The sequence below is a fragment of the Erythrolamprus reginae genome, chromosome 1 (assembly GCF_031021105.1).
Source record: "Erythrolamprus reginae isolate rEryReg1 chromosome 1, rEryReg1.hap1, whole genome shotgun sequence".
NCBI lineage: Eukaryota > Metazoa > Chordata > Lepidosauria > Squamata > Dipsadidae > Erythrolamprus > Erythrolamprus reginae.
Window position 1 is genome coordinate 412,429,684 of NC_091950.1, and position 27,060 is coordinate 412,456,743.

A 27,060-nucleotide genomic window follows, 5' to 3' on the forward strand; every position below is an offset into this window, starting at 1 on the left:
GGAGGAGTGAAGGGTTCTTCTGGTGAAGTATCTTTGGACATTTTCGAGGGTGTTGATGTCCGAGATGTGGTATGGGTTCCAGACAGATGAGCTGTATTCAAGGATGGGTCTGGCAAAAGTTTTGTAGGCTCTGGTGAGTAGTGTGAGATTGCCGGAACAGAAGCTATGTAGGATCAGGTTAATAACTCTAGAAGCCTGTTTGGTGATAGAGAGAAAGAAAGAAAGGAAGAAAGGAAGGAAGGAGGAAGGGAGGGAGGAAGGAAAGAAAGAAAGAAAGAAAGAAAGAAAGAAAGAAAGGTGTGTTTCAGAGCCATCTGCAGAGGGTGGATACAGATGGTGAAAGCTGTATTTATACCATTTCAATGAAGCTAGAATATGATGCGTTGTTTGTTCCCCGTTTTGTCTGTTTAATCCAGGAAGTGGGGAGAAGGATGGGCCTGGAAACAAACAAACTCTCTTCGCTGTGGAAAGACAAAGCTGTTATAGAGGTTAATGTTGCCGTGCTCCATAGTTTTCAGGTAAGTGGAAGAAAAAGAGGCAAAAAGTCACTCTTTTCTATATCTAGCCACTTCCTGTTCCATCTTGCTCTGAAGTTCAGGACTGATTTTTTTGTTCCCTTCAAACAAGACAAGGCTTTGTTGGAGATCTTTGCAAGCAACTAACCCAACCATTGATTGGATTAGACTGCTTCTAAACCAGCTACCCACCATTCTGGTGCTAAGCAGGATAGTTGTTAAATGAATTTTGCCCCGTTTCATGACCTTTCTTGCCATTGTGGTTAAGGGAAGGCTTGTGATACTGTTCATAGCCAAAAATGGTGTATTTATTTCCACATCTCTACTTTGCGGAAATTCGACTTTCACGGGTGGTCTCGGAACGCATCCCCCGCGAAAAGCGAGGGAACACAGTAGTTGCCAAGCGTATGATGAATTCAATTACATGACCACAGGGATGCTGCAATAGGTGTAAGTGTAAAAAACAGTCGTACATTGCTTTTTTCAGTCCCGTTGTAACATCAAACAGTCACTAAACAAATGATTGTAAGTCGAGTACTGCCTATAAGGCCTGTTGTGGCCCACCAGCGCCCCCCCCAGAGCTGGCAGCAGATTCGGATAGAGAGGAGGCTGGGGGGAGGAACATGGGCCGGTCCTGGAGTCTGGGGAAGTCTCTGACGAGTGCTCTACATCAGAGGCAGAGATGGGGCCAGGGCTGTCTGACAGTTATCAGCTGCCTTTGGAGTCAGACATCCCCGAGGCAGACAAACCACGGATTTCCAGTCTGTGCATGCGTAGAGCTGCCAGACAATGGGAACAGCTAAGGAACAAGGATTGACTTGGGAGTAAGGCCACAGATGGGCGGTGAATGGCCCCCTCCCACAGGGACTAAAAGAGGAGCGAAAGGGGAGGGGTGTTTGCAGGAAACAGTTCATTCCATAGAAGATCTGTTCCTGCATTCTTGCCAAGTATTGTCTCTTGTAGTTTGGAGTCTGAAAGATAGTGGCTTGGCAGCTCTCCAAGCCTGATAAATGTCTGTAATTGGGAAATATCTCAGCCGGGACTTTGCTGGAGAGGAATTCACCGTAAACTAAATAATAGGGGTTTTATCAGGATGTGGAGTGAGCTTTGTGCTTTTGGGGAAGCCTAGGTCAGAACAAGGCCACGGACTTGCACTTGAAAGTCTTCACCAACTTGTACAAGTAAGTTTTGCATTTCTGTGATTCTCCTAGAAGCAAAGCGTCACCATCATGGACCACCATTCTGCTGCGGAATCATTCATGAAATACATGCAGAACGAATACCGGATTCGCGGAGGGTGTCCGGCAGATTGGGTTTGGCTGGTTCCTCCCATCTCGGGTAGCATTACCCCTCTCTTCCATCAGGAGATGTTGAATTACATCATTTCACCGTTCTATTATTATCAGGTGAGCTAAGTTCAATTCAGTGGACTGCCTGGTTTGTATTTGCATCTTTCAATTTGTTGTGATTCCGTCCGAGGCCCCTCAGGGAACGGCTGATCTTCTGTCGGTTTCCTGCTCAGAGGGGGAGGATGAGGAACAGGAGGTGCAGGCAGACGAGGAGGAGGAATCCCAGGCTGAGGAAGAGGGGGAACAGCCACAGGCCCCTGAGAGGGAGCTCTCCCCAGCAAGCAGCCTGGATTCCTTAGAGGAAAATGCACAAGCAATAATAGATCTGCGACAGAGAAGAGCAACACAAAGAAGGGAGCAATTAGTTAGGTACTTTCAGCACTAAAGAGGCAACAGCTGGGTTTGGGTGTGGTGCTCTCTGGAAAGGCTAAAAGGCAGACCCACCCTTCCTGGCTTGTGGAGTATTATCTTTGGGAGTCTTGGGACCTGGCTGTGATCTTTGGCGTCTTGGAATTCTGGTTTGTGACTTTGAATACTGAAACCTTGGGGGGGAAAGGTGGGGGTCTTATGCTCTACAGTGGTGGGTGTGCCAGCAAGAAGTTTGCTGTATTGTCTGGACATCAGGACTCTGCTGTGAAGTCTCCTAGCCTGCCTGTTGGGAAGAACAGGTTTTTCTCTGTGTTTATTTTTCAAGCTATAAAGTGCTTTTGCTTTTACCAGCGTGTCTGGCTGTTTTTTCCAGTTGGTGTTGAGGTCTGGGGGAACCCAGACAGAACACAATTAAAAAATCAGCAAGGTTTTTTTTTTTCCTCGTGAAACATTAGAAAACTGGCTTTTGTAATTATTTTATTTTTTATTTATTTATTTATTTCATTTGTCAAACATGCATAGAATAGTATAGTCCAAATGCTATTGCTATTTATTTGTCAAACATGCACAGAATAGTATAGTCCAAGTGCTATTGCTATTTATCAAGGGGTAACCCTCCTTGAAGTCATCCTTAACACATAGCAGTATTCAAGTGTATCCCTATGTGAAGTTTCCTTGATTCCGAAAATATTTCAGAATGGCCACGAAGTGGACAAAATCTATAGGAAGAAATACAATTCCCCAAATGCCCCATTTAGCAAGTGCAGAAATCCAACAAAAGGAATAAGGAATAGAAGCAGAATGAGGACACAGCCATTGAAGGAAATACAGTGATACCTGGTCTTACAAACTTAATTAGTTACGGGACGAGGTTCTTAAGGTGAAAAGTTTGTAAGACGAAACAATGTTTCCCATAAGAATCAATGGAAAAGCGATTAATGCGTACAAGCCTAAAATTCACCCCTTTTGCCAGCCGAAGCACCTGTTTTTGTGCTGCTGGGATTCCCCAGAGGCTCCCCTCCATGGGAAACCCCACCTCTGGACTTCCGTGTTTTTGTGATGCTGCAGGGGAATCCCAGCATCGCAAAAACGAGCGCTTCGCTGGCAACGGAAGTCCGGAGGTGGGGTTTCCCAGCAAAGGGAGCATCAGTGAAATCGCAGCATTGCAAAAACACCGAAGTCCTCGAAACCCCATCTCTGGACCTCTGTGCAATTTCACTGCTGGGATTCTCCTGAGGCTCCCCTTGCTGGGAAACCCCACCTCCGGACTTCCGTTGCCAGCGAAGCGCTCGTTTTTGCACTGCTGGGATTCCCCTGCAGCATCACAAAAACACAGAAGTCCGGAGGTGGAGTTTCCCATGGAGGGGAGCCTCAGGGCAATCCCAGCAGCGCAAAAACAGGTGCTTCGTTGGCAACAGAAATCCGGAAGTGGGGCATCCCAGCGGTGGCAGTGGGTTTGTAAGGTGAAAAGAGGCAAAAAAATCTTAAACCCCGGGTTTGTATCTCGAAAGGTTTGTATGACGAGGCATTTGTAAGACGAGGTATCACTGTATTTGCAGGAGCAATCATAGGTCTGTGGAATTTGTGATAGCTTTCTAAGCAAAAAAATGTGTAACTGGCTTAAATCATGATAATCTGACATTAAAATGTCCAACTTCTCCTATCCTTCCAGGTGGATGCATGGAAAACACACATCTGGAAAGATGAGAAACAGAAGCCAAAGAAAAGAGAGATCAGATTCTCCATATGGGCCAAGTACGTTTGCAGGATAAGGGATGATACCCATCTGAAAATCTACTCTTGGGTTTTGGGATGAAAGAAAATGTTTTCCTTTGCAGGGCTGTGTTTTTTGCATCCTTGTTGATGCGAAGAGCCATGGCTGTCAGGATCAAAGCAACGGTCCTCTATGCAACAGAAACAGGGAAATCAGAAACTCTAGCTCGAAAGCTGGGGGATATGTTCAATTGTGCCTTCAGTACCAAGGTAAGAAGCCTGTGATGGATTATGACCTTATATTGAACGGGTCCAAAGACGGGCTACAAGAATGGTGGAAGGTCTTAAGCATAAAACCTATCAGGAAAGACTTAATGAACTCAATCTGTGGAGTCTGGAGGACAGAAGGGAAAGGGGAGACATGATTGAAACATTTAAATATGTTAAAGGGTTAAATAAAGTCCAGGAGGGAAGTGTTTTTAATAGGCAAGTGAACACAAGAACAAGGGGACACAATCTGAAGTTAGTTGGGGGAAAGATCAAAAGCAACGTGAGAAAATATTATTTTACTGAAAAAGTAATAGATGCTTGGAACAAACTTCTAGCAGACGTGGTTGGTAAATCCACAGTAACTGAATTTAAACATGCCTGGGGTAAACATATATCCATCCTAAGATAAAATAGCATAAGGGCAGACTAGATGGACCATGAGGTCTTTTTCTGCCGTCAATCTTTAGAATAGAATGGAATAGAATAGAATTTTATTGGCCAAGTGTGATTGGACACACAAGGAATTTGTCTTGGTGCATATGCTCTCAGTGTACATAAAAGAAAAAGATACATTTGTCAAGAATCATGTGGTACAACACTTAATGATTGTCATAGGGGTCAAATAAGCAATGAAGAAACAATATTAATAAAAATCTTAGGATACAAGCAGCAAGTTACAGTCATACAGTCCTAGGTGGGAGGAAAAGGGTGATAGGAATGATGAGAAAAACTAGTAGAATAGAAGTGCAGATTTAGTAAAAACTCTGACAGTATCGAGGGAATTATTTGTTTAATAGAGTGATGGCGTTCGGGGAAAAACTGTTCTTGTGTCTAGTTGTCTTGGTGTGCAGTGCTCTGTAGCGACGTTTTGAGGGTAGGAGTTGAAACAGTTTATGTCCAGGATGCCAGGGGCCAGTAAATATTTTCCCCGCCCTCTTTTTGACTTGTGCAGTATACAGGTCTTCAACGGAAGGCAGGCTGGCAGCAATTGTTTGCAGTTCTGATTATCCTCTGAAGTCTGTGTCAGTCCTGTTGGGTTGCAGCACCAAACCAGACAGGGTGGGAAAGTCCATTTTTGTGAAAAATGTGGTGTGCAGAGAGTTTGGGAGGCCTGCAGAGTATTTCTAGGGGCCGGGGAGGACAAAAGCCGTTTTTTTCTTACCACTTTGAAATCTTATCAGGTTCTGAAGAAAGATAGACAATGAATATTATTTTTTTGCCGCGCAATATTTCATCCACTTCCATTTACCTGCTCCGCTTCCCGATAACATTTCTGTCTCCTTTTAGGTTACCTGTATGGGGGATTACAACCTAAGAGACCTTGAGAAAGAAACTCTACTTCTGGTGGTCACCAGCACTTTTGGAAATGGCGATGCCCCAAGCAACGGCAAAGTAAGACTTTTAAGGCTTGCTATATTCTGATTTTCCACAATCAGTCAGACTCTCCATGCACTATAACAGTCTTTTCTTTTATATATATTATAGACTCTGCAGAATGCCCTCTTGTCAATGAAACAACTGAGCAACAAATTCCGGTAATTACTTCCAGAATTTTGTTTATCCTGGTTAGCCAATTTTTTAAAGTGCTCTTATTTTAAGATGGACTATTCATCTATCTCGTCTACTCTAATATAATCTAAACTAGTTTGCCCCAATCTGGAATTCTCTGTATATATTGATTAAAACTTTAATGGGAATCAATGGCTCATAATTTGATGGCAGTGGCAGTATTTCTGAAGACTATCTGCTATGAGATCAGTGGACTTCCTTGTACAGTTGGTTGGTCACTATGAGAAGAGATTGCAGAATAGAATAGAATGGAATGGAATGGAATAGAATTTGTCTATGGTGCATATGTTCTCAGTGTACGTAAAAATAGAATAGAATAGAATAGAATAGAATTCTTTTATTAGTCAAGGAGACACAAGGAATTTGTCTTTGGTGCATATGTTCTCAGTGTTCATAAGAATAGAATAGAATAGAATAGAATAGAATAGAATAGGATTCTTTTATTAGTCAAGTGTGATTGGAGATACAAGGAATTTGTCTTTGGTGCATATGATGAAAAGATTAATAGAAATAGTACTGTAGTCTCAGTTCTATCAAGCAGCGGACTTGTGAAGTTTTCAACAGGTTGTTAACAGAGGTACTTCCACAGGGACAACCTTAGAAGGAAAAATACCTGTTTTAAACCGAGGTCTCCTCCAACACACACACTTTGTTCATTATTATATAATAATAATAACAGAGTTGGAAGGGATCTTGGAGGTCTTCTAGTCCAACCTCCTGCTTGGGCAGGATTGAAATGCAGTTCCTAAAATAGCCCATTTGCTCCTATTAACTTTACAGGTAGTCCTCGACTTAGGACCACAACTGAGTCAACATTTCTGTTGTTAAACAAGATACTATTGAATGAGTTTCGCCCCATTTTATAATTTTTGTTGCCACAGTTACTAAGTGGATCACTGCAGTTACTAACTCAATAATACAGTTGTTAAGTGAATCTGGCTTTCCCATTGACTTTACTTGACCAATTAAAAAGGGGATCACATGATCCCGGAACAATACAACTGTCATAAAACACTGGAATAGAATTAGAATTATTAGAATTGGAATTAGAATTAAACAGAACAGGAGTTGGAAGGGACCTTGGAGGTCTTCTAGTCCAACCCCCTGCTTGGGCAGGAAACCCTACACTACTTCAGACAGATGGTTATCCAACATCTTTAAAACTTCCAGTGTTGGAGCATTCACAACTTCTGGAGGCAAGCTGTTCCATGGATTAATTGTTCTAACTCTCAGGAAATTTCTCCTTAGTTCTAAGTTACTTCGCTCCTTGTTTAATTTCCACCCATTACTTCTTGTTCTACCCTACCTTTGGTATTTTTTTTAAACCATCATTCATGCAGCTTTTCTCTTGAAACAGGTATGCGGTCTTTGGCTTGGGTTCAAGCATGTATCCAGAATTCTGTGCCTTTGCCCGTCTTGTGCACCAAAAATTTGCACAGTTGGGGGCCTTTCCAGTTAGCCCAATGGGTGAAGGAGATGAACTCAATGGGCAAGAAGAAGCTTTTCGGAACTGGGCCATTCTTACATTTCAGGTAACTACAATAACCTTGATGGCCAGCGAGTCCCCGAGTTTCCAATGTCTCTGCAGCGGATGCCAGAATCCAGTGATTTAGTTCTGTGCCTTTCAAACATGGCAACTTTGAAGATGTGTGGACTTCAACTCCCAGAACATCGCAGCCAAGATGAGGAATTCTGGGAATTGAAGTCCACTCCATCTAAAAGTTGCCAAATTTGCAAAACACTACTTTAACTGAATTTCATGGGAGAAATGAGAGGTTTGTGTTTTGGCCCAGCCCAAAAACATTATTTATCCTGGGGGAGAGAGAGAACATAGAAAGAATCTAAATGAGATAAAGACAGTACAGCAAAAATAAATTTATTTGACTTTTACAGAAAGGTACCCCTAAGCCTCTGTAATTTATCTTATTTTTCAAAGCATAAGAAATACTGGAGTATAAGACGCACTTTAGTTTGGGGGGAAGAAAACAAGGATAAAAAAGTATATCTGCTTCTGCCTCCCAGCAATTTAAAAATTAATACATAAATGGTAAAACAAACAAACAAACAAGTAAACAAATAAACAAAACAATAACCAAAACAAGACATATACATACAAACATTTTGGGGGGGAAAAGTTTCCCCACTCTCTTAAAATGTTCAATCGGAGAAAAATTTCATCATAACTTAGTATTCTTTTATTGACGTATTGCTTTGCTTTACTTATAATTTAAATTTTTGATAATATTATTTAATTTTTGAAATTTGATTATTTATTTTATCATTGTTCTTTTCTCTAGCCAATCATAGAGGTTTCCCCATATCTTGTAATATTCTGAATCTTCTTCTCCTTCTAATTTTTTTAACATCCTATCCATCTCTAAAATTACTTTTTTATCAGTTTGTTTGTTTGTTTGTTTGTTTGTTTATTTAATTTGTATGCCACCCCTCTCCGCAGACTCGGGGCGGCTCACAGCAACAGAAAACAATATATAATACAAATTCAATAATTAGAAAACTAAAAACCCATAATTTAAAAAATATGCACACAACATACCATACATAAACAGTATAGGCCTGGGAAAGTTATCTCAGTTCCCCCATGCCTGACGGCAGAGGTAGGGTTTAACGAGTTTACAAAAGGCAAGGAGGGTGGGGGCAGTTCTAATCTCAGGGGGGAGCTGGTTCCAGAGGGTCGGGGCCACCACAGAGAAGGCTCTTCCCCTGGGACCCGCCAAACGACAATGTTTAGTCGATGGGACCTGGAGAAGGCAAACTCTGTGGGACCTAATCGGTCACTGGGATTCGTGTGGCAGAAGGTGGTCCCAGAGATATTCTGGTCCAATGCCATGTCAACGACTAGTTCAGCTTCAACCGCAACAACACAAGAGCACGCAACAGATTCAAACTTAATATTAACCGCTCCAAACTTGACTGTAAAAAATATGACTTTAACAATCGAGTTGTTGAAGCGTGGAATTCATTGCCGGATTCAGTGGTGTCAGCCCCTAGACCCCAACATTTCTCCCTTAGACTCTCCACGATTGACCTCTCCAGGTTCCTAAGAGGCCAGTAAGGGGCGTACATAAGTGCACTGATGTGCCTATCGTCCCCTGTCCAATTGTCTTTCCTTATCTCATATATCATATATTTTCTCTCCTTCCCTTCTACTTCTCTTCTTTCTTACTTTCTATCTTTATATATTTTACTTAATGTCTATTCTCTTTCATATGTATTGTATATTGGACAAAGAATAAATCATAAATCATAAATAATAACTTTGCTAAACAAGGCAGGCATTTAACAAAAACTATTTGCACTGTATGTGTTCACCAATTGCTACTTTACTTCCTGTTTCTTCTTGTAGAAATCCTGTGTAGAGTCTGCATTCACACCTCATTGCTGATTAGCTGCGCTATTGAATTAACAAGCTCTTTTCTTCGTCTTTCTCCTCTCAATCCCAAACCAAAGGTGTCCCCTTATTATCCATTAAATTGTTCCAAAGCACAATGGGGCTAATCTTCTAATCCAGCTTTGCTTTCTAAAGAAGCAAATCATGTCACTTCTGTGCATAATGGATGTTAATTACATTGAAAACTCACTTTCCTTCTCCGTGCACATATTAGCGTTGACCTCCCCAGAAAGGAGAAAGTTTTATTGTTTGCGTGATCTTGGCAATTGCTGTGCTGTGAATCAAAACCGTCTTTTTAAATAAGCCACTTGACTGAAATTACCTAATTAATTAATTAATTAATTTAATTACCTAATGGTAAAGACTAGAACGATGAAACACATCTTTAACACATTCTCCAGCTCAGTCTTTGTAAACAGCAATGGCTCATTGCCCAATATTTCCTCGTTGTACCACAAATAATTACAGCGATCTAACACAAATTGATTTTACAGAAGATATTGTTGAAAAGGCATTGTGTAATCTCAAACTATCTCTATCTATTGGACCTGATGGACTATGGGTATACTTTTTAAAAAAAGCTCTGCACAGCCTTAGCTGAACCTCTAAACATAATCTTTAATAAATTTTCCAGAATTAGCTTCTTACTATTTGTGATCACTAACCACAGTCATTCCTATCTTTAAAAAAGGAGATGCCAGCAACGTCTAAAATTACAGAACAATCTCATTATGTTGTTTCACCTACAAAGTCATGGAATCAATCATAAACCAATCCATTACCCCCCCCCCCACCTAGAAACTAACAACCTACTCTCAAACAAACAATTTGGATTCAGGAAAAAAAATATCCTGTTATCTACAACCACTACGCTGCAAAAACATATGGACCACTACGCAACTCGATCAGGATAAAGCAATAGATGCAATTTACATAGACTTTTGTAAAGTCTTTGATTCAGTGGTACATGACAAACTACTTCTGAAACTAAAATCTTATGGCATCTCTGGACCCCTACATGTCATGAAAGCATAACTGCTTTCCTATCAAACAGACAACAAAGGGTTAAAAAAGAGAGTTCTCTATCAAATCCTGCTCCTGTCAATAGTGCTATCCGTCAAGGCAGTGTTCTAGGACCTAAAATCTTCATATTTTACATAAATGACCTTTCTAATCACATTATAAGCAACTGCATTATCTTTGCCGAACGCCACAGACAATGCTACTACCCTTTAAATAAACCTTGACTATGTATCAGAATGTAGCAACAAGTGGCAACTTCATATCTCAATCAACAAATGCTCTGTCTTACACATTGGCAAAAAGAATAAGAACACAAAATACAAGGTTGGAGGACACAACCTTGTAGTTGACCCTCATTCTATCAAGGATCATGGAGTACTCATATCTAATGATGGAAGTGCCACTGTAAAAACACTGCCAAACTAACCTCGTGTAGCTTCTTCTGTGTAGCTTCTTCTCTGGCAATATTGCACTGCTAACTAGAGTGTGCAAAACATTTTCTTTCTTTCTTTCTTTCTTTCTTTCTTCCTTTCTTCCTTCCTTCCTTCCTTCCTTCCTTCATTTATTCATTTATTTATTTGACTTATATGCCATCACTAGACCAGTGATGGCAAACTTTTTTCCCTTGGGTGACAACAGCGCAAGCCTGCCTGTGCTATTGCGCATGTGTGAGTGCCCACACCCATTATCCAGTGTTTAGGGAGGGTGAAAACAGCCTCTCCTGTCCCCCGGAGGCCGTCTGGAGGCCGTAAGCAGCCCATTTCCCGACCTCTGCTGAGCCTGGTAGGCCCATTTTTTGCCCTTCCTCACCCCTTCAAGACCCTCTGGAAGCCAAAAACGCCCTCCCAGAACCTCTGCACAAGCTGAAAAATCAGCTGGTCGGTGCACATATGCATGCTGGAGCTGAGCTAGGGCAACAGCTTATGTGCCAGCAGATATGGCTCAGTGTGCCACTGGTGGCACCCATGCCATAGGTTGTCCATCACTGTAATAGACCAATTCTCAAATATAGCTCACCTGTGTGGAACCCACACTGTGTATCGGACATGAATACAATCAAGAGAGTCCAAAAATATTTCACGAGAAGGGTCCTCCACTCCTCCACTCACAACAGAACCCCTTATGCCACCAAACCTGAAATCTTGGGCTTCGACAACTTAGAATTACGTCACCTTCGAACCAATCTAAATGTAGTTCATAAAATTATCTGCCACAGTGTCCTACCTGTCAATGACTACTTCAGCTTCAACCACAACAATACACGAGCACACAGTAATGTCAACCGCTGCAAACTGGACTGCAGAAAATACGACTTCAGCAACAGAGTGACCAGTGCCTGGAATTCACTACCTGACTCTGTGGTTTCTTCCTCAAACAAAAAAACCCCTTTAACCTTAGACTGTCTACCCTCGACTTCACCCCATGTCCTAGTGTCCTATTGCCCTCAATTATTTATTTATTTATTTATTATTTATTTATTTATTTATTTATTTATTTATTTATTTATTTTTTATTTATTTATTTTGTCCGATACACAATGAGGGTTTTAGTGGGTATATATCAATATACACATAGTAAAATACATGATGAAGGTTATAGAGGAGATACTCATAGTAAAATATATCTAAGAAATAATAGAAAAGAAGATAAAGGAATAGAATATATAGAATATAGGAATAGAATATATATATTCTATGAAATATCTACGAAAACATATACGGTATATATATACATACACACATATACATATATATATAGGAATAGAATATATCAATGAAAGAATAGAAGAAGAGATATAGGAGATATAGGAGAGCAATAGGACAGGGGACGGAAGGCACTCTAGTGCACTTGTACTCGCCCCTTACTGACCTCTTAGGAATCTGGATAGGTCAACCGTGGATAATCTAAGGGTAAAGTGTTGGGGGTTTGGGGATGACACTATGGAGTCCGGTAATGAGTTCCACGCTTCGACAACTCGGTTACTGAAGTCATATTTTTTACAGTCAAGTTTGGAGTGGTTAATATTAAGTTTAAATCTGTTGTGTGCTCTTGTGTTGTTGTGGTTGAAGCTGAAGTAGTCGCCGACAGGCAGGACGTTGCAGCATATGATTTTGTGGGCAATACTTAGATCTTGTTTAAGGCATCTTAGTTCTAAACTTTCTAGGCCCAGGATTGAAAGTCTAGTCTCGTAGGGTATTCTATTTCGAGTGGAGGAGTGAAGGGCTTCACATTTATCTGTATTTACTTTGTTTATGTTTATGTTTATACCTATACCTGCTATCTTGTACAGATTTGACAAACAAATAAAATAAATAAATAATTTCATTAACTTTTAACCCCTTAACTGGAAGATTCAAGAGATGACTAATCCAAAGGCTCAAGATGATTAGACAGAATCCTCAATAACTTTCGTCTATTCTTTTTCTATATATATTTGCGAAGACTGCCTGTGAAATATTTGATATCCGTGGAAAGCACAAGATCCCATTACCAAAGGAATATACATGTAAGGAAACCTGGAACCCCGAGGATTTTAGGATTGTGTACGACTCTCGGCCATTGGATTTAGAGAAAGGTATGTTCTCCTCTGTACACGCCCCTTATTGACCTCTTCTTAGGAATCAGATGAGGGCAACAACAGTGGATAGTCTAAGGGTAAAGTTTTAGGGATTTGGTGATGAAGCTACAGAGTCAGGTAGTGAGTTCCATGCATCAACTACTCGGTTACTAGAGTCATATTTCCTGCAGTCGAGTTTAAAGCGGTTTACTTTAAGTTTGTATATGTTGTGTGCACATGTCTTGTTGTGGTTGAAGCTGAAGTAGTCGTTGACAAGAAGGACATTGTAGCAGATGATTTTATGAGCTATGCTTAGATCGTGTTTAAGGCAACGTAGTTCTGAGCTTTCTAAACCTAGGATTAGATTCAGACTACATGATCCGCTTAATGATTGCAGTAGTTGTAAAAGGAGTTGTAAAATCAAGCCCAGCCATTTAATGACTCAACTTACAACCGCAACAGCTTACAACCAGAATGCCAAGCTCAATTGCAATTGTAACTCAAAGGACTACCCGTATGTGATAGAGAGGCAGCTGGGTGTGCAGATGGCACCTACCAAGAACATCCCAAAAACAGTTGTATGTTTTCCGCAGCTGCTTCAGCATCTTGGGGGAAATTGCATTGGGTTTAAGATGTCCTTGGGTGTTCTATCGGGCTCTCTGGTAGAATCCTCCCGAAAATTCACAGGTACAAATTTCAGACATACACACGTTTGAAAATTCAAAACAATGTTCTTTATAATGAAAATGCACTTAAACTAAGCCCTCTTTTTGTATAGCCAAGAGCACTCATCTCCAAACAAACTGGTAATTTGTACAAGTCCCTTATCAGTTCTGTGATACTTAGCTTGCAGCTGTGAGGCAATTCACAGTCCTTCTTCTTTCACAAAGTGAAACACACTTTGCTCTGGTTTAGTTTCAAAGCGGGGGAAAATCAGCACACAAAGGTCAAAGTCAGCAAAGCAGGCACCAAACACAGCGATCAGATAATCCTCCACAATGGTCAAACCCACAGGCTGCTATTTATAGCAGCCTCACTAATTACCACAGCCCCACCCAACCACAGGTGGCCTCATTTTCTTTGATAATAATGTCTCAGTTGTTGCTGCCTATGCATCGCTCTCCTCATGCGTGGCTATATCATTAACTCTTGTTCCGAATCCAAGGAGGAGCTAGACAATTGATCTCCTTCTGAGCTGTCTGCCACACTCTCCTCCTCCCTGTCACTCATGTCTTCTTGGTCAGAGTAGCCTTCATCAGCAGATTCCACTGGGAGCAAAACAGGCCTGCAGCATGTGGATGTCTCCCTCACATCCACAGTTCTTGGGGCAGGAGCTGGGCCAGAGCAAACCACAACATTGGGATGCTTTTGAGATGTTATCTGGAATGGTCCAACTTTTTTTAGCTATGACATAAGACTGTTTCTTTGTTTTCTCTTTAGCACTTGGTGATATTCATGGAAAAAAGGTAGTTCCATTGACCCTCAAATTTCGGCAGAATCTCCAAAGTTCACAGTCCAGGTATTCTTTCCTGCTTGCCATAGCTGGTTTGGTTTGGGTTTTTTGAACCCGTTAAACCTCTAACCGCACATTTGCGTAATTATTATTTGTAAGATTTATATAAGATTATACATAATTTACATGCTGGTTTTGATGATCAAAGATAAGAAGAGAAATGAATTAAACTGCAGTAACTTAATTGTTGGGAAGGATATAAAATTTCAAATAAATATCATCATACTCTATTAGACACTTTTTTAATATAAGATTTGTATAGTTCATAAATTTTTTTTTTATTTTTTTTATTTTACAAATGTGACATACAAGACAAAAGAAAAAACATACATAAAAACATAAATATATACAACATTTGGGAAATGAAAGTTTCCCCACTCTTTTTTTTTGGATATTTGATCAGAGAATTACACTCCTTTTACATAATATTAATTTTTGAATTCTTTTATTTGACGTGTTGCTTTGCATAAATTTTTATTTATTTATTTATTTTAGCCAATCATAAAATTTTACTCATGTTTTATAGTAATCTGATTCTTCTTTTCCCTCTAATCTTTTGGATAGCCTGTCCATCTCCGCACAGTCTAGTATTTTTTTAATTATTATGTTTTCTTCCGGTATTTTATCTGTTTTCCACTGTTGGGCATATACTGTTCTGGCAGCTGTTAGTATATGTATAACTAGGTATCTTACTCCTTTTTCTATTTTTTTATTAAAAATACCCAATAAATATAATTCTGGGGTTTTTTCGATTTCTTCATTTGCTATTTCTTTTAACCAATTTGTTATTTTATTCCAAAACTTTTTTGCCTGTGTGCATGTCCACCATTGGTGGTAGAACGTGCCTCTTTCTTTTTTACACTTCCAACATATTGGAGAGGTTTTTGGGAACATTTTTGCAAGTCTTTCTGGTGATAGGTGCCACCTGTAGAACATTTTTAATTGGTTTTCCTTGAATGCGGTCGATCTTGTCATCTGCCAATTGTTAATCCATAATTTTCCCCATTTTTCTAGTTCAATTGTGTAGCCAAAATTCATTCCCCAGCTTATCATATTCTCTTTTACAATTTCCACTTCTGTCTCATAACGGATCAAAAATTTATATATTTTACCGATTAATTTTTCATCATTTTTAATAGTGTCCTGTCCAATAAGGATTCAGATAATTATTGATATTGTTGGAATGTTACAGGATTTGTATAATTATTATCTTTAAAGGTCTCTATATAAGATTATATAATTGACAAATGGGATTTTTTTTGTGGTGGAGATTCTAGAACAGTGGTTCTCAATCTGGGGGTCGGGACCCCTTTGGGAGTCGAAGGACCGTTTCACAGGGGTTGCCTAAGACCATGGGAAAAAACATTTAAATTAAAGTTCTATTCTGGCGCCTTCAAACATATTTTTACAATTTGACCAATCACGCGTTTACAGTGGGGGTGCCTCTCTGACCTTCCTGCCAATCAGGTTAAAGTTCTGCTGGGAGAATTGGCGCTGGACCCATGATTGGGGGGGTCACTATAACATGAGCAACTATGTTAAAGGGTAGCGGCATTAGAAAGGTGGAGAACCACTGTTTTAGAATTCTATTAACTAGTGGATGGAAGTGTGAAGATAAGACTAGAAATTTTTTTTAGAGAAAACAAAGCCGGAAAGGCGATACAAAACAAACTTCTAACTGCACATAAAGTATGCATTCAAATTTGCAGAAAGATTTTATTTTTAACTTTGTGCCATGGAGATGTTGTATTAGCCATTGTGTACTTAGGTATGCATTTTGATCAGAATTGTCACAACTTTTCCATGTGGTTATATACAAACAGATTGTACAGCTGTGTTTTAATAGAAGAATTACATGGTAATGATAAATGGTTAAATATAATTGCTCCAAAATAAAATAAGGTTGAGAAATCACTGAATTTTAGCTCAATATAAGGGAGAGAGACACTGCTTTTTAAGGGCGAAAAGCTACATTCAGTCTTTAAAAGACCTGCCAACCTGTATGTATCCCTTTTCTTGCTGGAATAGATATTATGGTACCTTTTTCCAGTCCCTTGATACTAGCCACTTGTGGAGATGTAACAAAGTTAAGATATATTGGAAAATGATAGAAAGAATAATAAAAGAAATAGTAATGCAAGAGATAGAAAAAAACTCCGGAATTTTACTTATTAGGTATAGCTAAACAGAAATATAAGAAACATATTTTACATCTAGTCATTCATATAATGACAGCGGCCAGGATAGTATATGCGCAAAATTGGAAGGGGGAAGATATTCCCAAAGAGGAAGAGGTTATTAAGAAAATATTAGACTGCGCTGAAATGGATATGATGACAAGACGGTTAAATAACCAAGAAGAATCGGAATTTTATGTGATTTTCTCTATATGGATAGAGAAAAAGAAGAAGTAAAATGAATACCAGGTGTGAACAATAGAAGTATGGTTAGGATTTAATCTTTGAGTTTGTACTTCGCTTATATATGAAGTTAATTTTTTCTCTCATAATAAGGTTACACAAATTTTCTTCTTTTCATTTAAAGTAATAGGTTGACTTAAGATATTAATAATGTATTCTTTTTCTGCATCGCAATTTGACTTCTAGAATAAGAGGGGTATTTGCAACCCCAATTTTATGTTAAGTGTGTGTTTGTATGTTTGTCAATTTTAAGAAAATCAATAAAGTTTATTTTAAAAAAAAGATACTACCCACTTATATCTTTAAATGTATACAAGTTTAAAATCCTTGTCTAAAGAAATTCTCAATCTTCCAGGTCATGGTTGTCCCAAAAGTGCTTTTTCCTGGACTTTCTTGGCTTTTTTTTCCTTTGAAAAATGTTTAAGAACTGGAGAAGCTTGTTGGATGAGCTATGAAATGTTTTTCAAAGGAAAAACAAAAACCCAGTCCTTGCTGTTTATCCTGTTAAGTTATTATGGCTTATGTAGCTTATGGCTATAGAACCCTTCCCTCAACTAAAAATATAATGGCATGAAGTTCAAAAGTTTTCCCATAAATGGTGTCAAAGAATCACACTGTAATGTTTCCCACATGAAGTTTGAGAAGTATCCCGTCTGTGGTTTTAACAAGGAAATCCTGTGACGGCTGACTTAAATTGGGCTTGTGTTTCCCTTTCCTTTTCAGCCGTATCACCATGCTAATTAAACTTTCCTGTGGAACCAATCAGGAAATCAACTATCTCCCAGGAGACCATCTTGGGATCTTCCCTGCAAACCGAGAAGCTTTGGTTGACGGCATCATCTCCCATGTTGCAGATGCTCCTCCAGTCAATGAAACCTTTAGACTGGAAACATGCCGTGACAGTAAGTAGGAGTAGGAGTAGTAGTAGTAGTAGTAGTAATAATAATAATAACAACAACAACAACAAAGTGTTCGGAAACTTCAGATCGTGCAGAATGCAGCTGCGAGAGCAATCATGGGCTTCCCAAGGTATGCCAATGTTACACCAACACTCCGCAGTCTGCATTGGTTGCAGATCAATTTCCGGTCACAATTCAAAGTGTTGGTTATGACCTATAAAGCCCTTCATGGCATCGGACCAGAATATCTCCGAGACCGCCTTCTGCCGCACGAATCCCCGCTACCGGTTAGGTCCCACAGAGTTGGCCTTCTCCGGGTCCCGTCGACTAAACAATGTCATTTGGCGGGACCCAGGAGAAGAGCCTTCTCTGTGGCGGCCCCGACCCTCTGGAACCAGCTCCCCCCGGAGATCAGAACTGCCCCCACCCTCCTTGCCTTTCGTAAAGTTCTTAAGACCCATCTCTGCCGTCAGGCATGGGGGAACTGAGACATCTCCCCCGGGCCTATACAGTTTATACATGGTATGTTTGTGTGTATGCTTGCTTTTAATAATGGGGTTTTTAGTGTTTTTAAAATTATTAAATTTGTTCTTACATTGTCTTTGTTATTGTTGTGATCCGCCCCGAGTCTACGGAGAGGGGCGGCATACAAATCTAATAAATAGATAGATAGATAGATAGATAGATAGATAGATAGATAGATAGATAGATAGATAGACAGACAGACAGACAGACAGACAGACAGACAGACAGACAGACAGACAGACAGACAGACAGACAGACAAACAAAAACAACAACAACAGAGTTGGAAGGGATCTTGGAGGTCTTCTAGTCCAGCCCCCTGCTTAGGACAGACAGTTATCCAACATCCGCTTAAACATCTGCCTACACTACTTTGGACAGATAGTTATCCAACATCTGCTTAAAAACAGTGTTGGAGCATTGACAACTTCTGGAGGCAAGCTGTTCCACTGATTAATTGTTCTAACTGTCAGGAAATTTCTCCTTAGTTCTAGGTTGCTTCTCTCCTTGTTTAGTTTCCACCCATTGCTTCTTGTTCTACCCTCAGGTGCTTTTGAGAATAGGTTGACTCCTTCTTCTTTGTGGCAACCACTGAGATAATTGGAACACTGCTATCATGTCTCCCCTGGTCCTTCTTCTCATCAAATTAGATGTACCCAGTTCCTACAACCGTTCTTCATATATTTTAGTCTCCAGTCCCCAAATCATCTTTGTTGCTCTTCTCTGCACTCTGTCTAGAGTCTTCACATCTTTTTTACATTGTGGCAGCCAAAACGGAATGCAGTATTCCAAGTGTGGCTTACCAAGGCCTTATAAAGTGGTATTAACACTTCACGTGATCTTTATTCTATCCCTCTGCTAGGAATCCTCTTTCCAACGTTTTTTTTTGCTGTAGGATATGAGCGGATATCTTTACAAGAAATGGACAATGCATATGTAGCTTATGGTTTATAGCTTATAGTCTGGAGGACAGAAGGGAAAGGGGGGACATGATCGAAAGATTTAAATATGTTAAAGGGTTAAATAAGGTCCAGGAGGGAAGTGTTTTTAATAGGAAAGTGAACACAAGAACAAGGGGGCACAATCTGAAGTTAGTTGGGGGAAAGATTAGAAGTAACGTGAGAAAATATTATTTTACTGAAAGAGTAGCAGATGCTTGGAACAAACTTCCAGCAGACGTGGTAAACCCACAGTAACTGAATTTAAACATGCCTGGAATAAACATAGATCCATCCTAAGATAAAATACAGGAAATAATATAAGTGCAGACTAGATGGACCATGAGGTCTTTTTCTGCCATCAATCTTCTATGTTTCTATATCCAAACGAATTTGGATTGGGCAAGAAAAAGAAAGGGAAACCTCTGTTATCTTGGCATTCAGCTCTTTTCCGATTGGGCAAGAGTGGGCAGCATTTTAACCTTTCACCTTCCAAAGAGACTTCATGGTGTAGGGACGTCCTTATCCGGGGTGGGTTCTAAGTTACTTCGCTGATGGTTCGCTTCCTCCCATGCTGCCTGGCTGTGCCTCATGGGCATGTGTGCATGCGCAGCGGCAAAAAAATTTTTTTTTTTTTTTAAAAAAAGCTGAAAACAAGATGGTGACACATATGCAGTGCTGGAAGCTTCAGGAAGGAAGTGTTTTTAATATGAAAATGAACACAAGAACAAGGGGGCACAAGCTGAGGTTAGTTGGGGGAAAGATTAGAAGTAACATGAGAAAATATTTTACTGAAAGAGTAGTAGATGCTTGGAACAAACTTCCAGCAGACGTGGTAAACCCACAATAACTGAATTTAAACATGCCTGGGATAAACATATATCCATCCTAAGATAAAATACAGGAAATAATATGTGCAGACTAGATGAGGTCTTTTTCTGCTGTCAATCTTCTATGTTTCTATGTTAAATTCAATAAAAAATATAATTAAAAAAAGTGGTGGCACCCTGGACTGGCATCAACCGAACCTGTTCCGTGATGTCTCCAGCAGGTTGTTTCTGGTTTGGTCCAAACTGGTCCAAACAGGGAAGAACCCACCTCTGGCCTTATCAGAAAAGGCGTGCATGGGAAATTTGGGGCTTCCTTTGTTCCATTTGGGGGTGTGGCGTTTTTGTTAGCTATTTTTCCCCTGAGTAAAATAGGTGTGTTAAGTCAATTGAGAGTTTAATGCTCCTGTTGTCATACTGCAAAATGGAAAAGGCATTCGTTCTAAATTGGGCAGCCTGATTTAAAGGCTCCCCTGCAGAGATGATACTGACTTCCATTAACAGTATGGGTCAACAGGAAAGGCCGATTTGGAAGACAACTCGTCAGATGTATTTATTTTTGACTGAGATGAAGTCTCTCCCCAGCTGATTTCCTCTGTTGACTCCCAGAATATATTCTCACCCGTTTCCTCTTTCATTCCAGGTGGCTACTGGACTCCTTACAAAAAGTTTCCACCGTGTACACTGTCTCAAGCTTTGATGCATTTCCTTGATATCACCTCTCCTCCTTCCCAGCAGTTGCTAAGATCGTATTCCCAGCTGGCAGAAGATAAAAGTGAAAAGGAAAAGCTGAATCTCTTGTGCCATGTGAGTTTGGGACTAGTTTCAGGCAGGGAGGGGAAATTTTTACTTATGGAGCATGTCTCTGTTTCAACTGCTTGCACCTAGCCAACCGTGGTTCATCTCCAAAAGTTAGGCAGGGTTGGACTCAATGTTGGGCTCCTACAGGTATAGTCAGGTACGCAGAACCGGTAGAAAAACATTTGATTTTTTTTTTTTTTTTCCCTTCTGGGTTCTGGGTATGTTTTCCCTATAGCAGTAAATGAGGTTGAATCAGTATAATTTTAAAGAGCTGTGCATGTGTGTGTGTCTATACATACACATACAGTTTATATAGTAGATAATGTATATTATTGTGTGCCTGTGTGTACTATGTTTGTACACAGATGATATATATACATAGAATTAAATAGTATATTTTGGATGTTCAGTAATAGTAAATAGATAGGGAAATTGTATCTCTTTGAGGCGAGGAGAGGCCAGGCACCATAATAATAATAATAATAATAATAATAATAATAATAATAATAATAATAATAATAATAATAATAATAATTGTGATCGTGGAGAAAAAGAAAGTATGGATCACTGGCATCGCAATCCCAGGGGACAGCAGAATTGAGGAGAAGCAGCTAGAGAAATTAGTGAAATACGAAGCTCTAAAAATCGAGCTGCAACGACTCTGGCATAAGCCCGTGAAAGTGGTCCCAGTGGTACTTGGCACGCTGGGCGCAGTGCCAAAAGATCTCAGCGGACATTTGAAAACCATGGGAATTGACAAAATCTCCATCTGTCAATTGCAAAAGGCCACTTTACTAGGATCGGCACACGTAATTCGCCGCTACATCACGCAGTCCTAGGTGCTTGGGAAGCGCCCGACTGGTGATGAAATACGAAATCCAGCATAGTGATCTCATTTGCTGTGTTGTACTGACATAATAATAATAATAATAATAATAATAATAATAATAATAATAATAATAATAATAATTATTATTATTATTATTATTATTATTATTATTATTATTATTATTTATTAGATTTGTATGCCGCCCCTCTCCGGAGACTTAGAGCGGCTCACAACAAAAACAACAATGTGACAAATCCAATATATTAAAATACATCTAAAAACCCATTATTAAAACCATGCAACACAATCGTACCATACATAAACAATATAAGCCCCGGGGTATCTCAAACCCTTGACATATACTCAAACCCTTGACGCGAGTGACGTCAAGTTGGCCACCTTTAAGCCAGTCACATGACCTTTAAGCCACTCCCCGGTCACAGTATCATCAAGCCACTCCCACCTGGTCTCATGGCTTGCAAGCCACACCCACAAGCACGGCCATAGTGTGGTAATAAGAATTTTTGCAGCCCTTCATTGGTTGAATTAAGTTCTAACGCCAGTTTATAATGACTTGGTAAGACCACACTTAGAATATTGCATCCAGTTTTGGTTACCACAATATAAATAACATTTTGAAACTCTAGAAAGAGTGCAGAGAAGAGCAACAAAGATAAAAAGGGAACTGTAGGCTCAAACATACAAAGAATGGTTGCAGGTACTGGGGATGTCTGGTTTATTGAAAAGAGGGACTAGGGGAGACATGATAGCAGTGTTCCAATATTTCAGAGGCTGCCACAAAGAAGAAGGAGCCAAACTATTCTCCAAAGCACTGAGGGCAGAACAAGAAGCAATGGGTGGAAACTAATCAAGGAGACAAGCAACTTAGAACTAAGGAGAAATTTCTTGATAGTTAGAACAATCAGGGGAATGACTTGCCTCCCGAAGTTGTGGATGCTCCAACAATGGAAATGTTTAAAAAGAGATTGGACAACCATTTGTCTGAAATGGTATATGGTTTCCTGCCTGAGCAGGAGGACCTTGGTAGAGGTGGGCTGCTACCAATTTGGACCAGTTGAGGCAAACTGGTAGTTCCAACAAGTGACTGAGTCTGCCCATCCACTCCGGCGCTATCCCGTCTATATAATCGGTGTGCATTTGCTGCTATGCGCACGCTCATATTTTCACATTCTGGGTGAACCAGTTGTTACAGTATGTGATGCTCACCTCTGCTCCAAGGTCTTCCAACTCTATTATTCAGTTAGTGCGTGGGTGGGAGCTCATCAGAAGATTTCATGGCTATAGACCAGTGATGGCGAACCTTTTTTCCCTTGGATGTGAGCTATCACGCATGTGCGAGTGCCCACATCCATAATTAATTGCCTGGGGAGGGCGAAAACAGCTTCCACCACCAGTGTTCCCTCTAATTTTTTGGGGGGGGTGGGCAGAAAAGTATAGTGTCTGAGCGGCAGTCCCTTTGGGACTGGGCGGCACAGAAATAATAAATAAATAAATAAACAAACAAACAAATAAAAAACCCACCCTGTTTTGCCTCAGAGAATTTCAAAATAAAATACTGTACTGTGTGTCTATAACAGTGAGCTCATAATAGGGCAACTCTATCAATATCAAAATGCCACTTATATAGTTGAACTAGTTTCAAACTAGATTTTGATTTTCTTTCTCTCTTCCTTACTCCCATTCTTTTTCTTTCTCTTTTCCTTCCTCTCTTTTCCATCTGTTTCTCTCTCTTCCTCTCTCTCTCCTTCCCTCTCACTCTTTCCCTCTCGGCTTCTGGGCAGGTTTGGAAAACTCTGAGTTGATGATGATTTTTAAGTGAGCGATTGCTCACTGCTCAGCTTAGAGGGAACTATGTCCACCACCACCCGGAGGCCCTCTGGAGACCAGAAATGGCCTGTTTTCCAACTTCTGGTGGGCCAAGTAGGCTCGTGTTTTGCCCTCCGTAGGCTCCAAATGCTTCCCTGGAGCCAGGGGAGGATAAAAACAGCTTCCACCCCCCCGGAGGCTCTCTGGAAGCCAAAAACACCCTCCCAGAGCCCCTGTGCGAGCCAAAAATCAGCTGGCTGGCACACACATGCATGATGGAGGTGAGCTAGGGCAACAGTTCATGTGCCAGCAGATATGGTTCCGCATGCCACCTGTGGCATCCATGCCATAGGTTCGCCATCACTGCTATAGACCATCCTGGGAAGTTGAAAACAGCAGATCAATTTTATCCTGCTACTAAGAAAGCTATATCAACATGTCGGTATAGTCATCTGTAGTCAAGCTCAATTCAGCAGCATCTTTAACATAGCTACAATAGTGCGACCCCAGTAAACTGATCTGGGTAACTTAATAACTTTGTTTAGGATAGCACACTTTCATTTCTGGCTTTGACTCAAATTTATGCCCATTGTAGTTATTTATATGCTCTTTTCCAGTGATGAAACCCAATTTTTTTTACTACCGGTTCTGTGGGTGTGGCTTGGTGGGTGTGCTGTCCCCAGAGACAGAGATAGTTGGACTGTATTTAGGCATGTCCCTTTAAGATATTGCATTAGGGGAAATGTAGTGAAATTGCACTCTAGGTAATGTAGTTTTACATGTGACCACATTTGTGTATTCCGATTGGCTCTGACTTGGGATGAGGTGTAAGTGGAGAGAACATTCCAGAGGGTCTTTGTCTTCACTCACTAACTCAGACAGCTACACCTAGAGCCTGGGTCCATTCAACCTCTTTTTACTGTTCTGGTACAAGCTCAACTTTTCCCAGTCAGATAACTCAGCACAAAGGTATATCACAGATCATTTTATTACAGGAATTCTCACAATAACTCACAGTTATGATGCGATTCTTCTGTAGTATAATCTTTCCCATTGTGCAGGTAAAAAGAGGTTGAATTGACCCAAGCTCTAGGTGTAGCTGGCTGAGTTAGTGAGTGAAGACAAAGACCCTCTGGAATGTTCTCTCCAATTACATGCCTAAATACAGTCCAACTATCTCTGTCTCTGGGGACAGCACAGTGGGTGTGGCAGGGGAAGAATACTGCAAAATCTCCATTCCCACCCCGCTCCAGGGGAGAAGGATATTGCAAAATCTCCATTCTCCATGCCGGTTTTCCGCACTACTCAATATTTCCACTACCAGTTCTCCAAACTACTCAAAATTTCCGCTACTGGTTCTCAGCTACTGGTTCTCCAGCAAGTCAGAACTTGCTGGATTTGACCCCTGCTCTTTTCCTGTAGCAATAGTACTTAGACTAGTTATATACCGCTTCATAGTGTTTCACAGTCCTCTTTAAACAGTTTACAAAATCAGCGTATTGCCCCCAACAACCTTGTATAATTTCTTGGAATTTTATAGCGTGCCATTGTTTCTACAACAAGCTGCATCCTCATTTTGGAGGAGATATAATAAAGATAAATCCATAAAGACACACCAAATCGCTGAGTGTCTGCATGTTTGTTTTTCACTGTAGAATTTGGAAGAATACAACAAGTGGAAGTTTTACAACAGCCCCACTATCTTGGAAGTGCTGGAGGAATTCCCATCCATCAGGCTCTCTACCGCCTTCTTACTCTCCCAGCTGCCTTTACTCAAGCCCAGATATTACTCCATCAGTTCTTCGCAGGATTGGGCGCCCCAGGAATTGCATTTGACTGTGGCTGTAGTGACCTATAGATCTAAAAGTAAGTGGGCTTTCTGTTCCGAAGCTTCATTTTGCCCTTTGTTTGCGGTGATCCTTCATCAAATGTGAGAGCTGTATTCCTCAAAGTTCCAATTTATTAGCAGTGGCATGTTGACGCATCTGGGTGAAACGCGAAATTGAAACTTTCCAGGTTGCACCACCCAGTTGAAAGTTCAAGTCCTTGCCCTCCACACCCACAACCCCATCACATTGTCCAGTCTTCAATTGCCATACTGGCAGGGACTAACCATCTCCTTTCGTGCAGGTGCAGAGGTGCAGAGACAAAAGATGACCTTGGCTTTCTAGAAAGAATTTGTTATGGCTACATGCTAGCAACTTCATACAAACCACCCCCCCCCCCTCACATTTCCCCACAATAGAAAATGCATAGTAGAATAGTATAAACTAGTGGTGGCGAACCTATGGCACGAGTGCCACAGGTAGCACGCGGAGCCATATCTGCTGGCACGCAAGCCGTTGCCCTAGTTCAGCTCCAACGTGAATGTGTGTGCCGGCCAGCGAATTTTTGGCTCACGCAGAGGCTCTGGGATGGCGTTTATTGGCTTCCAGAGAGCCTCCAGGGGGAGTGTGCTTTTACCCTCTCCTGGCTCCAGAGAAGCCTTTGAAGCCTGGGGAGGGAGAAACACGAGCCTACTGGGCCCACCAGAAGTTGGGAAACAGGCCACTTCCAGCCTCCAGAGGGCCTCCAAGAGGCAGAGGAAGCTGTTTTCGCCCTCCCCAGGAATTGAATTATGGGTGTGGGCACTCGCACATGTGCGATAGCATGCACGCAAGCTCTTACGACACCCGAGGGGAAAAAGGTTCGCCATCACTGGTCTAGTGGTTAAAGCACTAGGCTAGAAACTGGGAGATTGCGAGTTCTAGTCCCACCTTACGCATGAAAATTGGCTGGGTGACATTGGTCCAGTCATTCTTTCTCCACCCAGCCTGCCTCACAGGGTTGTTGTTGTGGAGAAAAATAAGAGGTGGCAGAAATATTAACTAAGTTTGTCAACCTGAGTTGTTTAAAAATAATAAAAACAGAATTATTTATTGTTGTTGTTGTTGTTGTTGTTGTTATTTATTAAATTTGTATGCCGCACTTCTCTGAAGACTCAGGGCGGCCCGAGTTTATACTCCTCTTTGTACTCCTCTTTCCAACTGTGCTAGGAATCATCCTCTCTTGAAGATGATAAAATGTTTCGGCAACTAGAAGAGTAAATATTGGTAGTGATTTCTGACAGTCTCACAATGGGTGAGCAGTGTGGTTGGGCGGTAGGAAAAGCAAATAGGATGCTTGGCTGCATAGCTAGAGGTATAACAAGCAGGAAGAGGGAGATTGTGATCCCGCTATATAGAGCGCTGGTGAGGCCCCATTTGGAATACTGTGTTCAGTTCTGCAGACCTCACCTACAAAAAGATATTGACAAAATTGAATGGGTCCAAAGACGGGCTACAAGAATGATGGAAGGTCTTAAGCATAAAACGTATCAGGAAAGACTTCATGAACTCAATCTGTATAGTCTGGAGGACAAAAAGAAAAGGGGGGACATGATCGAAACATTTAAATATGTTAAAGGGTTAAATAAGGTCCAGGAGGGAAGTGTTTTGAATAGGAAAGTGAACACAAGAACAAGGGGACACAATCTGAAGTTAGTTGGGGGAAAGATCAAAAGCAACATGAGAAAATATTATTTTACTGAAAGAGTAGTAGATGCTTGAAACAAACTTCCAACAGACGTGGTTGGTAAATCCACAGTAATTTAATTTAAACATGCCTGGGATAAACATATATCCATCCTAAGATAAAATACAGAAAATAGTATAAGGGCAGACTAGATGGA

General features: G+C 40.7%; 1 protein-coding gene across 1 annotated transcript in view; it reads left to right on the plus strand.

Moving 5' to 3' along the window:
• The window catches only part of NOS2 (nitric oxide synthase 2), a 72,285-nt gene that overhangs the window by 34,456 nt on the left and 10,769 nt on the right, over nt 1–27,060 (plus strand). The window contains exons 10-21 of the mRNA XM_070735302.1: nt 417–518; nt 1,727–1,921; nt 3,906–3,988; nt 4,072–4,216; nt 5,504–5,608; nt 5,702–5,751; nt 7,143–7,317; nt 12,660–12,792; nt 14,215–14,293; nt 17,431–17,609; nt 20,538–20,701; nt 25,007–25,217. Of these exons, the coding sequence (XP_070591403.1) occupies nt 417–518; nt 1,727–1,921; nt 3,906–3,988; nt 4,072–4,216; nt 5,504–5,608; nt 5,702–5,751; nt 7,143–7,317; nt 12,660–12,792; nt 14,215–14,293; nt 17,431–17,609; nt 20,538–20,701; nt 25,007–25,217 (1,621 nt within the window). The remainder of the gene's footprint in view (nt 1–416; nt 519–1,726; nt 1,922–3,905; nt 3,989–4,071; nt 4,217–5,503; nt 5,609–5,701; nt 5,752–7,142; nt 7,318–12,659; nt 12,793–14,214; nt 14,294–17,430; nt 17,610–20,537; nt 20,702–25,006; nt 25,218–27,060) is intronic.